At 43.1% G+C, this 15,274-nt stretch overlaps 3 protein-coding genes across 6 annotated transcripts in view; 2 read left to right on the top strand and 1 right to left on the bottom strand.

Annotated features, from left to right (window-relative positions):
* LOC124394436 (centrosomal protein of 164 kDa-like) overlaps positions 1-15,274 on the top strand; it is a 34,611-nt gene that overhangs the window by 11,499 nt on the left and 7,838 nt on the right. The gene's annotated exons all lie outside the window — the stretch shown is intronic.
* Positions 30-11,942, bottom strand: sidt2 (SID1 transmembrane family, member 2). Of its 2 annotated transcripts, XM_046862648.1 has the most exons (27): positions 10,904-11,940; positions 10,561-10,682; positions 9,294-9,458; positions 8,657-8,702; positions 7,223-7,324; positions 6,980-7,063; positions 6,696-6,795; positions 6,194-6,259; positions 6,009-6,102; positions 5,820-5,878; positions 5,521-5,532; positions 5,063-5,101; positions 4,868-4,945; positions 3,651-3,772; positions 3,501-3,574; positions 3,283-3,349; positions 3,018-3,091; positions 2,769-2,892; positions 2,371-2,488; positions 2,118-2,254; positions 1,868-1,976; positions 1,695-1,771; positions 1,548-1,594; positions 1,340-1,445; positions 1,085-1,195; positions 793-906; positions 30-558 (listed from the first exon to the last, which is right to left on the bottom strand). In XM_046862648.1, the coding sequence occupies exons 1-27, from the start codon at positions 11,186-11,188 to the stop codon at positions 496-498; spliced, it is 2,595 nt and encodes an 864-aa protein (XP_046718604.1). In that variant the 5' UTR covers positions 11,189-11,940; the 3' UTR covers positions 30-495. The 2 variants fall into 2 exon arrangements, with proteins under 2 accessions (XP_046718604.1, XP_046718605.1); XM_046862649.1 differs by lacking the exon at positions 5,521-5,532 and having other exon boundaries at positions 10,904-11,942.
* The window catches only part of sik3 (SIK family kinase 3), a 25,899-nt gene continuing 25,559 nt past the window's right edge, over positions 14,935-15,274 (top strand). For 2 of the 3 annotated variants that reach the window (XM_046862646.1, XM_046862644.1), the window contains exon 1: positions 14,936-15,274. This exon is cut by the window's right edge and continues 63 nt beyond it. In XM_046862646.1, the coding sequence (XP_046718602.1) occupies positions 15,047-15,274 (228 nt within the window). In that variant the 5' untranslated portion in view covers positions 14,936-15,046. The other variant, XM_046862645.1, reaches the window with a different exon arrangement.

Genomic DNA, 15,274 nt, shown 5'->3' with positions numbered 1-15,274 from the left:
TTGTAAAAAAAGAGCCGAGTGGTACAACATTCACAGTATTAAAGATTTACAAATTCTTTATTCAGTAACCGTTTCATTAAAAGCCGTTTTTTTTTTTTTTCCTGTTACAGACATTGCAAAGTAGATTTCATCATCAGTCATCATTCTTAGAAAAGGCCAGTGATCTACAATCAATTCTTCCTTCAGGACCAAAAACACAGAAGGCCACAGGTTGACAGGACACACACACACACGCACACACACACATGCTCTCAGCATACAGTTAAATCACCAGCGGTGTGAAAAATGCATTGCTGTTTGCTTGGCAGGTTTCATTTCCTTCACTTCAGACGCCGAACCTCGTCTTTACGGCCGGTGATCTGATAATGTGGCAGATTTGATCGGCACATTCAGTGTCCCATCGGCATCGCTGTACCGTAGGGAGCCCCGCCCCCACATGTTTACGCCTGCATTCAGGCAAACAATCTACATTTCTATAATTACTCAAGAAAGGTGCTAGAAGACATAGATTTTGTCTCGCTGAACCGTGTCCAAGTCATCATCCAGCGTCAGCAGAACCTGGGGAACAGACACACGGTGATGGGGAGGAAAACAGGGACATGAAAAACCTCCTAACCTAAAACTAATCTAAATCTTAAATAAAAACATTCTAAACCAATTTCTTTAACAAATAAATAAATATTAAAGTAGATGAAATGCATAAAAATTGGATACAGAAATATACAAAAAGAAACATTAAATTAGATTAAACCTTAGTCTAAAACAAACATAAATGTAGTGTGTGTGTCGCACCAGGAAGGACCCGAACATGGCGATCGAGGACAGGAAGTGCCAGATGTCATGATCATCAAAGAACGAGAGCAGGATACAGTCACGATTGTGCTCACGGGACTCTGCTGGAGTTTTCTAAATACACACACCAGAAACCGGTACCATAAAAATAAATCATTCTTCCATTCATTCTGTAATCATTTTACATAAAATACAAAGTATACGATCTATTTACAGATACAGGAAGTGTTATTATTACTCTGTGTGTGTGTGTGTGTGTGTGTGTGTGTGTGTGTGTGTGTGTACACCTCACCTGCCAGGTGCTGAGTCCCTGAAAGAAAAAGAAAAGAGCGAAGCCCCAAACTACAGCAGTGAAGAGAATAAACACCAATGGCAGACACTGGATCCTTTCACCACTCCGCAGCTACACACACACACACACACACACACACACACATACAGGTTAGAGGAGCAGCTACATAAAAATCGTATATAAACTTATGTCACCAACTATTAGGTGTGTAATAAATAGATTGTGCTCTGTGTGTGTGTGTGTGTGTGTTTTTACCTTCATGATGATGTAGAAGGCGAAGTACAGGAGCAGGTTACAGATAGCGATGGCCAGCAGGTATGACGCGAAGTCATTTGGCTTTTTAATGAGACCATATGCAGCTCTACACACACACACACACACACACACGTCAACACTCGTCCATCTACATTACAATGCATGGGAAAGTGTGTGTGTGTGTGTGTGTGTGTGTGTGTGTGTGTACAGAGACCAGTTTACAATGTTGCCCATCACCAGTAGCACCATCCGATCCTTCAAGAACAGACAACACACATTACACACTTTTCTCTGGATGTGGGGTGTGTGTGTGTGTGTGTGTGTGTGTGTGTGTGTGAGAAAGAGAGAGACTCACTATGTACATGGGTCCACTGCACTGGCGTATACAATCTGTGTAGATCACATTAAATATCCTGCGCACGATCCCTGTATCTGAAACACACACACACAGAAGATAATTGTTTGAGAGTGTGTGTACGTGTGTGTGTGAGAGTGTGTGCACGTGTGTGTGTGCGTGCGTGCGCTCACCCAGCCTCCAGCGGCCCATGTAGTAGAGCTGAGTGCTGAGCAACAATGTGAAAACGATATGCAGCACTGAGAAGACGATCCAGAACACTGTGTTCCCTTTTCCAAACACCTGCACCCCACACACACACACACACACAAATAAAAGGTTTAGCCTCCTCCTTCATCTCTATATCTCTTCATCTATATCGAGCATGTAGGGAATAAAACTGTGTGTTCAGCAGGTATTGGAGAATACAGGGAGGTTTCTCACCACTCCCAACACTGAGAAGAAGATGACGGCAGCGAGACAGGCGTAGGCGCTGTAGGCACTGGCGTTGATGTCCGGGTGTCTCTTCTGGTACAGTTTCAGCATACACAAACCCGCGATCATGTACATGAATGACGTGTCTGAGAATAAACACAAAATATAATAATAATAATTAGTTGATTTAAGGTGTGCTGGCTGTAATGATGAGCATGGCGCTGTGTGTGTGTGTGTGTGTGTGTGTGTGTGTGTGAGATACCGAATTGAAAGTTGGTGTAGTTGGGGCAGACGTGGTAACAGCCACTCAGCAAACCCTCCATCATCAGAGCCGTACCCATAGCATAGTACAGACCAAAGTGCTTTGGGATACCGCACTCCTACACACACACACACACACACACACCACTGGTGTTGTTATACCTCGCACCATCCGCAATATTCAATATCTGGCTCATTAAAACTAAACATACTTTGTGGGCGGGGCTAAAAGGGCTGCTCAGTGTTGATTGGTTAGACACGTTGTACGCACACATACAAATGTGACACCTTGTAAACTTGTTTGTGCAAATCAGTACAGTTTATGGGCCGATTCTTGATTTGAGAAGTGCATTGTGTGTGTGTGTGTGTGTGTGTGTGTGTGTGTGTGTTCGTTCTAACCAGCGCATTGACATCACTGCGCATGAGTGCACGCTTGTGCACGACGTCCCTCTGCAGCACAATGAGCAGGAAGAGCAGCCCGAGCATCACATAACCGAGGTTACTCAGGATGTTGTTGAAGGAGCTACACAGACACACACATTATATATATATATATATAATTACTTAAATTAACACACACAAAGTACATCAGAAAAAAAAATTCAACATCTAAAATGATCTCACACACACACACACACACACACACACCTCAGAGCTCCTAGAGGATGTGCACAGAGGAAGTTGTAGTAACAGATGTCTTGATTTCCTGTTACGTTAACAACCTGTTAAAAAAAACAAAAACAAAAAAACATTCCCACAGACTGTTACGCATATATATGTGTGTGTGTTTATATATATATATATATATATATATATATATATATATATATATATATATATATATATATATATGTGTGTGTGTGTGTGTGTGAGAGAGAGATCACGATCACAAGTTAGCCAACATTATTTTTACCGTCTGATACGTGATCACGAGCTGGATCACAGGCAGAGCGTAGAACACTGCAATGGTGGAGATGTTCCTGCGCGCACACACACACGCACACACACACACACACGCACACACATTATTCTATGACCATATTTCAAACCTGTAAATCCCCAGCCCCAGGCCGTGGACCAGCACTGGTCCGTGTGTCAATTGTGGTCAAGTGTGTGTGGATGTTTGCTCACCAAAAGTAGATCTGGTACTTCTTGTTCAGCACTCGTGTGTCTTTACGAGCCAGATCAGAGACACATAGGTACTTCTGGAGACATGATGAGACAGTGTGAGACATTTCAACACACACACACTTTCATTTCAGTTTGGGTGGAAACACAGACCTTAGTGCGGACGATGTTCTTGTCAGAGTCGATATCGGCCAGCGTGTCGTAGTCGTCCTCGTCCTCTTCCACTGAGCTCAGAGACTCCTGTCTGCAGCGCCCCACTGTGTCCAATGAGCGCTCTGAGACACACACACACACACACACACACACACACACACACACACACACACACACACACACACACAGGGATATTAGAACAAAGAATGGACAGAACTAAGAAATTCTATTTTACACATAATAACGGCTTGTGATCAGACTGGAAGTATCAGGACAGTGCCGTGCATAAGTATTTACACCCCTCGTCCTTTTAAGCGCTCCCAAAATTTGCATGCTCACAATCGGTAACTTTCTATTAGAGCTTCATCTGGGGAATTTGGGAAATATTCCAAGTTGGAAACCAGGAATATATGAGAATTTATTGTAATTAATTGGAAATTGATATAACCTGCATCATAAACAAACATTTAGTTTGGTCATGAGCAGACATGCATGCAAAGAAGTGCAGATTTAAAATAGCGTACACACGGCACAGGACAGTTTTCAACATAAATGTATGTAATATTTATGTAATTTAATGTGATTAATGAAATTGCAGGTAGAAATTCTACTGAAATTAAATTCCCCCCCCCCACCGCCGAATCCTTTTAACTTCCTGGTTAGAAGCCAACCTGCAATTTATTAAATTCCCAGTTTATTCCCATAGACAGTTTCCAGTCTTGCAAATTCCTGAAATTTTCCAAACCTAGTTAATGACGAAAAGAGAGAAAAACGAGGGAACAAAAAAAGAGAGAAAATGAGAAAAACGTTGTGCAAGACACTGTGTGATCATCACGTATGTCTCAACGATGTCTCTATGATTTTCAGCTCATGCTTTTAAATCAAATCAGCTCTCTTTCTCCACTGATTGCTGAATAATTATTATAGATCATTCATCGCCGATTAGCGAGGACCGGCTCGTGATTGGCCGAGCTCGGCGTGTACTGTAGCGCTCTTTCGGTTTAGCAAAAACGAATGGGCGTGTCACCGAAGCGGATGACTATGTGGTGTGTGCTGATTGGCCGACGCTTGAAAACCGCCTTTCCTGAAGGGTGAAAACAGACCAATAAGAGACCAGAGAATATCCAGTAAAGGGGGGAGGGGGGGAGGTCATTTAGAGGTCATTTGGTGTATATTTTTTTCTTAATGGTTGCGTTGTGTGTGTCTTATTCTCATACCCATGTATCCATAGTTGGCATCAGTGGAGGCCAAACTGTCGGTCACGGGTTCGGAGCTCAGCGTGCTGGCGTTATCAGCTGCCGAGAACGAGGGAGAGGGGAAAAGAAAGAGAAGTAAGTGGTGAGTTTACCACAATTTATTGACAGAATAACTAGTGTTTATTACACACACGCACACACACACACACAACTCACCGAATGAACCGTATTCATATGGAGAGGCAGGAGTTTTTCCTGCAGGATGAGCGTGCACACACACACACACACACACACACTGTAAGAAATATGCTCTACACATGAAATGTCTATATATATATATATATATATATATTATAAACTGTGGGCATGTCTTTAAATCCTTTTGCTGAAGGAAACAAATGATTATAGAGAATATAATTTATAATATAATTCTATTATATATTAATTACACTTCAAGAATTTAGAAAGTGTTAGAACAATAGAAAAGTTCCTAATTTGGTCACCAGGCTGCTCTGAAACATTGGAGCAACACACTCCCAGTGAGAATGAGGTTAGTAACACACACACACACACACACACACACACACACACACACACACACACACACACACACACACACACACACACACAACACTAGCTAAACTCAAAGCAACACACACATTCAGACATCTTACCTAATAGAGAGGCTGAGGCGAAAAAGTAGAGAGAGAAAGGAGAGAGAGAGAGAGAGAGAGAGAGAGAGAGAGAGAGAGGGAGAGAGGGAGGGAGAGAGGGAGGGAGAGATGGAAGGGGAAAAAAATCAATCCTTGATGAACTGTAGACCAATAAATGATACTATTATATATTAGCATAGGCTTGATCACATGACGTACATTTGTGTGTGTGTGTGTGTGTGTGTGTGTGTGTGTGTGGGTTCTACTCCATCATGATAAAGTTCAGAATGCTGTGGAACCAATGACGGTTGCTTGGTTACCTGTCTCGGCCGGGGACGTGTCGGCTGGCTTCAGAAGCTCCACCTTCTTTTTGTGCATTCTGCAAAGCAGATGAGATACAAACGCAACTGAATGTACCAGTACACACACACACACACACACACACACACACACACACACACACACACACACACGAATACACATACACATATTCAGAGACAGACACGCACCTCTTGTTCTCGATGCAGGCCAACAAGAAGGTCAGCACGTAGAAGAACAGGAAGATGCCGAGACAGAACAGCATTCCCATGACGTACACTTCGGCTACGACACGAAGGACAAAAACACACCGCGTTGACGAGCGTCGAATGTTTTGATAACGTGTTAACGTGCGAAAGAAACTCCTCCGACTCACAGTGGATGGCGGGAGAGACGACCACGTCCAGGCTTTTGCTCCGGTTCCCAGGATCCATCAACTCGTCTGAGGGAGAAGAAAGGAACGAAGAAAAAGAAAGACTGAGTCCACCTGTAGATCTGTAAACTGGATTATTACGCTCTCTAGAACACGTCGTCTTTCAGACAATCGGTTTATAAACAGATCTTTTCAGTAATACTCTAAAACACAATCCCGCATAAAAAGATGTTCGTGTATTTTATAAGGTTTTAACGGTACACAAAATTAACGCCTACTTCATACATTCGTGAGGGAACTCGGACTGTAACGACGTTCCGCAGGTACACAGATTGCAGTCGGTACACGTGTTCGCCGGACCGAAAGCCCTGCACTGAAACGCTCGGGTATGAACACGTGTACCGTTACACCCCTCATATAATTTCTAACGCAGACGCTGAAACTGTGGAACAGTGAAATGAGTGCATGATGATTGGATGTATTTCCAGGGCTGTGATTGGCTCACCAGGCAAGAGAGGGTAGAACTTGAGCGGCCCGCCGCACGCCTCATCCTCCGTCTTGACCACGATCACCACGTAGAAGCTGTTACTGGGAAAATCCTTCTTCTGCATTTGAGCAAAACAGAACAAAATCAACAAACACTCATGATTAGGTAACGGACAGAAAAAAGAAGAAAAAAAAAAAAGGAGGTAACTGTGCTTCTTTTTGAACATTTCATTCAGATTCAGTATACTGCAGCACGATGGATGGATGGATGGAGGGAAGGAAAGAAAGAAAGAAAGAAGTTACCTGTACTGTAATAGCAGCCTTCTTGGTCATGGTCTGGTACATTCCGATGAAGGCCACGTTGTTGTCCAGATCAAACACAGGACACTGGAAAGAAAGAAAAAAACATTCAGGTCAGAACTTTAAAATTCAACCATAACAAAAAATTGTTTTACACACAAAAGAAGGAACAAAAAAAATGTGTTTGTGTGATGAGCGAGTGTGTGTGTGTGTGTGTGTGTGTGTGTGTGTGTGTGTGTTTGAGACCTGAATATCCTGAACAGACATGACAGAGCATGGGAAGTTCTTCTCAGAGTTTACTTTCACTATGACAGTGTCCACTCCTTCTGGGAACTCGTACTTAAAAAACTGTGAGGGAAAAAAAATTAAATATGAATGAAAAGAGGCGAAGTCAAATCTTTCTCTTTCTTTACTCACCCAAAACTGCTCCGTCTACAAATAACTCCCTAAAAATACAAAAATTAAATCCATACTGACCGCATTTTGATCCAGAATCAGCCCTAAAGCCTTGAAGAATTTTCATTCTGAGGTTTGGAGACTACTGGATTATTGGGGGAGTTTTTTGGGGGGGGGGTGTCTCTACACCAGTAGCTTGTTATCGCCAAACATGACTCATCCGTGTGCGTGTGCGTGTGTGTGTGTGTAAGAGAGAGAGCATTTCCAGTCTTGACACATTCTACAGTCAAAGAGTCAATCAAACCAATTACTGGTTAAAAGCAGGTACTGATGAGTAATACATTTTAACCATTCAGCCATTTTTTTCTTAGAAAGCACCCGGTTTGTCTCAGATCTCTATTCTCACACACACACACACACACACACACACACACACACACACACACACACACACACACACACACACTGAAGTAAGCAGGACACAGCGGTTATCAAACAGTACCAAGCTTTTATAGTTCCTTAGTTTGTTCTGTTATTAATGCGCGCACACACACACACACACACACACACACACACACACACACACACACACACACACACACATATTCTGAACATTAACCCGGATAACGTACACGTCACTTTGTTTACTACGGCTAATGTGAAACATTTAATGACGTCTGCTTAGAGTTCAGTCATAAACTGCTGTAAGACGCAATAAGTAAGCGCCAAAGTGCCCTAAAGGTCCTTAAGGTCCCTGAGACCTGAAAGAATCTAAAGCGACTCGGAAATTGAAAGTGAAGGTTAATCCAGAGCCTAGCAAAATGTCCAAATAGGTTTTAATGTACTTAGAGATCTAGAGGCTCCAGAGTGCCTCATGTGCCCACTACTGATCCAGATATTCCGAATGGCCCAATGTCTTACAGTTAAAAAAAAAATGCCCCAAAATGCTACGCTTAGCTGTGCAGCAATGTGCCTGCAGGTCATGACTCAAAAAATCAAACACATGACTCAACAAATGCCTAAAAGTAGAAATCTTACAGTAAATGAAATGAACCAAAAGTTCAAGAAGCACTAATGGGGAAAAAAAAATTTACCCCAAAGTGAAGAAGTTACACAATGGATTAGACTTTCACTTCTCCTCTAATGTGAATAATAGTGAAGAAGTTACACAATGGATTTCACTTCTCCTTTAAGAAAACAACACAGATTTGGTTGCGCGTTGGTTTATCCAAATGAGTGTGTGTGTGTGTGTGTGTGTGTGTGTGTGTGTGTGTGATTACAAACCTGGGGTTGAGACGGAGTTGCATTGAAGCTGAACTTCTTATTTGTCCTGAATAAACAAAAGACAACGTTGCTATAAAACATTATGCCCAGATGATGACACGTGGACGAGGTCATTGTAACATCAAACAGTCTTAGATGACAAACGTGGACGACGTGTCACACGACGGGTTTATACAGCTTCTAAACCATGAGGAAGAGGATGAAGGCAGTACAAGCTGATAGATGATAAAGGACATGAAAATGAATCAATAAAAGGTCCCTGATAAACCAAAACAAAGTGCCTCTAAACCCACTAGATATACCTGCCCTTATATGCTCCCAAAGAACCCCAATGTGCAGAAAGGTTCACCACAGTGCCCCCCAGTATTCTACACAAAAATATCTCAAAGTGTTCTAATGTTCCTCAAATGGTCAAAAAAGTTACCTCACCCCAAAGTATCACCCAAAAAAGTGCCCTCAAAACAATAATGTGATGCCCCAACTAGTTTAAAAGTGCCCTTGGAAGGCCCCTCAGGTCTATAAAATTAGCACATTGGGTTAAGTATGTAAAATAAACCTTTCTGAATTGCCCTAAAAGGTACTAAAAAAAAAAAACTGCCCCAAAAGTATAGTGATCTATTAAGATGATGAGACTCACTGCAGTGTGAAGCTTTCCACCCGGCTGACCCACAGCTGGTACTGGATGCTGGAGGTGGACAGAGTGGACACATCCACGTAGAAGAACTGGGTCTCAGAGAGAGCGAGAGGTGGGGGCTGGCACAGAGTTCGGCCCACCTGCGTATACTTGTACTTCCTCTGGTAACTACAGAAAGGGAGAGAAGTTTGAAGTGTCACCAAAGCTTCCTAAAGTGCCCTAAAGACCACTTTGTGAACCTGAATTAACCCTGGAGCACTTAAAACTGTGAGGTGTCCTAACGTCTCCGTACAACCTGCTCAAAGGTTACGAAGTGCCCTAAAGACTTTAAGACAGCACAAAAGTGCCATAAAGCTATTCAAGTGTCCCAAGACTGCCCTAACCACACAGGATCCCCCAAAACTGCTCCTAGTCCCATAAAGGCTATGCGACTGCCCTAAAGCCCACCGTAAGGGGCCTAAAAATGCTTCCCAAGTGCCCTAAAGTTTTCCAAAGTGCCATAAGATTATTATCTGTGCACCTTAAAGTCACCCACAGTAGCACAAAAATGCGTCAAGTGCCCTCATGGGGTATCTAAAGTCCCCAATACTGCCCACAAGGACAAACATGCCCTAAAGTGCCCTATTCAAATGTAAAGATGTACTGAACTCTGTGATCATGTGATGCAGCTTATTCTCCACGATCTTAACCGGAGCACACAGAGGAACTGAAACTTGTGATCTGAAGAGGTCAACCATGTGCAGGCAGGCGTATCGGGGTGTGTGTGTGTGTGTGTGTGTGTGAGAGAATATGGAACTAAATGCTTCACGAATCAGATAACACGTGATCTTTATTTGCCTCTTTCTCTCACACACACACACACACACACACACACACCCCTTTAATCCACATTAGGCAAATAATAACCTTTGGAATTTTATTTTAACAGCAGAACATCTAAAACCATCTTGCCATCAAGTTGAACCTCGAACTGATTTTATTGTCGTCTGTTCTAATAAAACACGTGTCTGGTTAGTAATCCAGTGTGTGACGTTCACATCCACATCAAGGATCCAGAGTTCAGCTCATTTCTTGTGAAACTTCCTGCTTGACCTTCCTCTTTATGTGCTTTGAAATCAGCAAATCTGTGCACCCTGAGAAACCTTAATGAACTGCTTCGGCGCAAATGTGTTAGAAGATATTTATGTGAAAATATCCCAGAGTTGAACAGACCCTACACATGGAGATGAGAAGAAAGAAGGTCATGGTCACTAGACGAGCAGATACTCACAGTCCTCGCAGGATGAGTGGCACTTGGAAGGAGAGCACGGCCTGTTTCTGCCTCACTACGAACAACAGGGGGCTTTTGGTGCTCTCAGACTGCAGCTTCACCGACACTCGGACCCCCTCGGTCTGAGACCAGAAAACACACGTTACACTACTCACTCATACAGACACGGTCAGAAGAAAGACGGAGAAACAGAATGTGAGTGAAACAATGGCATGAAAAGAAGGTAGAAAGAGAAAGACAAGACGTTTTCCATCGCTCTCAGACCAAAGCGTCAAACCCGAAGACAACAATATTTCCAGAAGCAGACGGTGGGGACGTGGTTTCAGGACTGGCTGAAGCTCACCTTGTTACGTGTGACGGTGTGGTTGAAGGTGTAGATGATCTGCATATTGTCATTCACTTTGTCGTAGTAATTGGCGTCGAACTGTCCATCTTTCTGCACCACCACCGCCGCCGCCGCCGCCACCGAGCCGTTTTCATCCCCAGGACCACCCTGAACAACCTCCACAACCTCAACTGTCAACACAAACAACAAACCGAACACAAAGCGTGTGTAAGAGCAGCGTGAGGGTTTCCAGCGTCCGGCCATGCCGCCTCGTTCTGCTTCATCAGAACAGTCACAGATCATCAGTCTGACAGCTCAAACCCAAGACAGAGGAGGGATGACGTAATGATGACGCAATCACCCAGCGTCAGAGAACGAGCTTGAATGACAGCATGGTGGAAAAATATAATGATGACAATAATAAAAATAATCCAAAATCTGCAAAAAAAAAATTAATAAATAAAAGCAATCAAGTAGAAATTGTCACGTGACAGCAAGCTTCTGGAGTCAACATCATGACAAGGTTGAAGATCAAACAGCAGCAATGCGGCTACACAGAGTCACTTCACAGTCTTCAGACGGAAATATTGAAATCCACCCAAACAAAAGAGTCAAAAATGTGAATTTCTGGATCTCATACTGTCCCACAGATCATGCTAACCAGCTGTTAGCATTAGCATGCTCTAAAGTCCAACCAGTGTTTTTTGCTGTCGCGTCGAAAACACGCCGCACGTCGCCGGTAAACGTGCTTCCACATCCGTCTGCGCGGAGAAATGTGTCTTCACGCGTTCACCGTCTGCAGCGTCCGCGTCCCTTCCGCCTCCTCCTGCAGAACATCCACCCGAACATCGAGATGTTTACACACCGAGTTCAAGCCAGGTGACTCAACAGCGCCCCGCGTGGACAACAACGATCCAACACTCACAAACACAGCAGCGCAAAGATCCCGCCTTCTCGCGCACTCTGATTGGCTAATGAATCCCGTCTGCGCATTGTAATTGGCTGATTTTTATCCCGTCTCCTCGTGGACCAGGAGCACTCTGATTTGATAATGGACATGTCAATAATAATTATAATTCGGAGCGCTACTTCAAAGCGTCCGCTATGTTTAAAAGGACAAGAAAACTATCCATAAAATGCGATAATAATCTGAAAAGAAATATAAGTACAATAAAATTGTTCCCATATCTAAAATAAATGTTAAGATATTTAATGTATTTTATATATTTATACTTGTATTTATTATTTGAGCACATATTTAAATATTCGTTGTAAAAATTGTTGAATGACTTCCAGATATATTAGTATTTAGTGAATGTATTAATATGTGATTTTATTGTTATTTATATGTTAATAATTTAATTCATTTTATTTTTCGTATCAAAACCATTCTAACGCTGGTGAAGGCAAGAATAGCAAATTCCCTATCTAGCCACTAGATGTCGGTATTTCCTAATTAATCTCCACTGTGGCTACAGCTCCGCTTCTCCAGCATTAATATTTAGCCTTAAATAGTGGAATTAAACATATAAATTATCAAAAGTCCTGAGATGAAGAAAAAAAAAAAAAAGAATTCGACCAAAAATCACATAGTCTAATACATATAACACTTGGACACCTTTTTCATCAGTTTCTTTTCTTTATTTGTATTCTTTTCAACATTGTACATCAATACTGAAGTCATCCAAACTATAAATAAACACGTATGGAATGATGTTTTGAACAAAAACACGTGATAAACATCTCAGAATATATTTTATATTTCAGATTTATATCTCAGCTTTAAATCCAGACTGGCAAATTCATTGCATTCTCTCATCAGATTGACCAGGTGGTCATTTGGAATGGTTTTCAGTTCTCAGATGTGCCTTGATTCCCTTCAGGAATGCATTTGTGACATTTTATTGAATTCTGAATGTGCTGATGATGAAGGCTATGATGAAACGGTCTCTCATGAGGAAAGGAAGACCAAGAACTACCTCTGCTGCACAAGATAAGTTTATTAGAATTACGAGCCTCAGAAACTGCAGATTTAAATAAATGTTTCTTGAAGTCTAAATGGCAGGAATATTTCAACTTTCATTGTTCAGAGGAAACTGCATAATTCAGAAGAACAACAAGCAGAAGAGATTTTCTTGGTCTGAGAAACACAATGAATGGACATTAGATCAGTAGAAAAGTGTCCTTTGGTCTGATCAGTCCAAGATTGAGATTTTTGGTTCTAATCGCCGTGTCTTTCTTCGAGGTTCAGAACATAAGCAGACAGTTTCTGAATGTGGTCTTCAAACAGACAGACAGTGATCGCCTTGTGTAAGGTAGTTTTTTAATGACGCAGGTTTATTAGAAATGTGGTCATGACTGTGATCACACCAGTGATTATACATTATGCATAGTGTGCATCTTCTCCTGTACACTCATCTTCTCTCATCAACATCAACCCTCATCTTCTCCCATAGGTAACATCAATACTCATCTCCTCTCAAAGTTGATCTTCTCCCATAAGTGACATCAACATCAACGCTCATCTTCTCCCATAAGTGACATCAACATCAACGCTCATCTTCTCCCATAAGTGACATTAACATCAACGCTCATCTTCTCCCATAGGTGACATCAATACTCATCTCCTCTCAAAGTTGATCTTCTCCCATAAGTGACATCAACATCAACGCTCATCTTCTCCAATAAATGACATCAACATCAACACTCATCTTCTCCCATAAGTGACATTAACTTCAACGCTCATCTTCTCCCATAGGTGACATCAATACTCATCTCCTCTCAAAGTTGATCTTCTCCCATAAGTGACATTAACATCAACGCTCATCTTCTCCCATAAGTGACATTAACATTAACGCTCATCTTCTCCTATAGGTGACATCAACGTTCATCTTCTCTCATTGGTCATCTTCTCCCATAGGTGACATCAATACTCATCTCCTCTCAAAGTTGATCTTCTCCCATAAGTGACATCATCATCAACTCTCATCTTCTCCCATAAGTGACATCAACATCAACACTCATCTTCTTCTATAGGTGACATCAACGTTCATCTTCTCTCATTGGTCATCTTCTCCCATAGGTGACATCAATGCTCATTTTCTCTCTCAGTTTATCTTCTCCCATAGTTAACGTCAACACATATCTTTTCCCATGGTGACATCAAGACTAACATTCATATTCTCCCAGAGGTGACACCAACAACTTCACGTTCCACGTGTATGACGTGACAATAAATAACAGAGATACTGTATCACCTGAATCACTTATAAAAACAACCTTGTGGTCATAAATAAACAAATATTGCTGCTAGATTATTACAGTTGGGCGGGGCATGTGGAGGCGTTCCTATTTTACATCTCATGCATATTCATAGACCCTATTATTCTCTATCAAAGCTGTTCATGGGCTGATCTTATCGTGATGGGGATTAAAAGCATTTTAAAGAGTTCTGATCATCATGCGTATGTTCACACTCATCATCAGCATCATCTTCATGGTGAAGATCTGGTCCAGAGAAAGTCGTACATCTCATAGCACTTCGCACACTTTTACCACACGAGAACCCTGAGGAACCCACAGGAAGCTGCCACACACACGCTCGTGCACGGTGGAGGATCGTGGAGCGCGTGCAGAGCGAGAACTCGCGAGTTTTGCATAACCTACAAAACTTTGGCGTTGTCATGGCGATACCTTTTTTTCACACAAATTTCACGATTAAAAAAAATAATTTTCGTTTTTTTTATTTTTTATGTAAATGTTTGTTTTTTTCGCGATAATTACATGCGGCTCGAAATTGACGCGCCGCAACGCAACGCTCGCGCAGTGACGCGAGGTATCGTTTCGGTCGTCATAGCGACCGGAATCCCATGAGCGCGCGCGGGAGGAGGAGGAGGAGGAGGAGGAGGGGGGGATGGGCGGAGCCGATGGCGATGAAGTCATCGTTTACGCGAACGGTTGTTATAACGACATGTTCACGCGCGGGCGCCTGCGGGGAAGGGGAGAGGCGGGGCGTGCGGTGTGACGCACAGAGAGGGCGGGAAGACGGAGCCGAGTGACGCACGGCGGGGGCGTGTCCTGGTGTCGCGCGCCGCCGCAACGCCGCTCAGTAGCTTTTTCCCCGCAGAGAGAGCGCGAGAGTGCGAGCGCGAGAGAGAGAAGATGGCGGCCGTGCCAAGCGGAGCTGCTGTTGGTGCGTCCGCCGCGGCCGCGATTTCGCACTCTGCCCGCAACGCCGCGTCCATGTGCCCGGCGAACAGAGCACCGCCGAACTCCGCCATCGAGCACCAGGGCCGAGTCGGACAGAGCGCGTCGTGTATGTCGGGCCCCGGGCACCCCGCGGTCGGCAGGCCGCCCCCAGCTCGAGTGGGCTACTACGAGCTGGAACGG

Source organism: Silurus meridionalis, chromosome 12, assembly GCF_014805685.1.
Source record: "Silurus meridionalis isolate SWU-2019-XX chromosome 12, ASM1480568v1, whole genome shotgun sequence".
Taxonomy (NCBI): domain Eukaryota; kingdom Metazoa; phylum Chordata; class Actinopteri; order Siluriformes; family Siluridae; genus Silurus; species Silurus meridionalis.
Note: the sequence above shows the minus strand (reverse complement) of the source record. Positions and strands in the feature narration are given on the sequence as shown.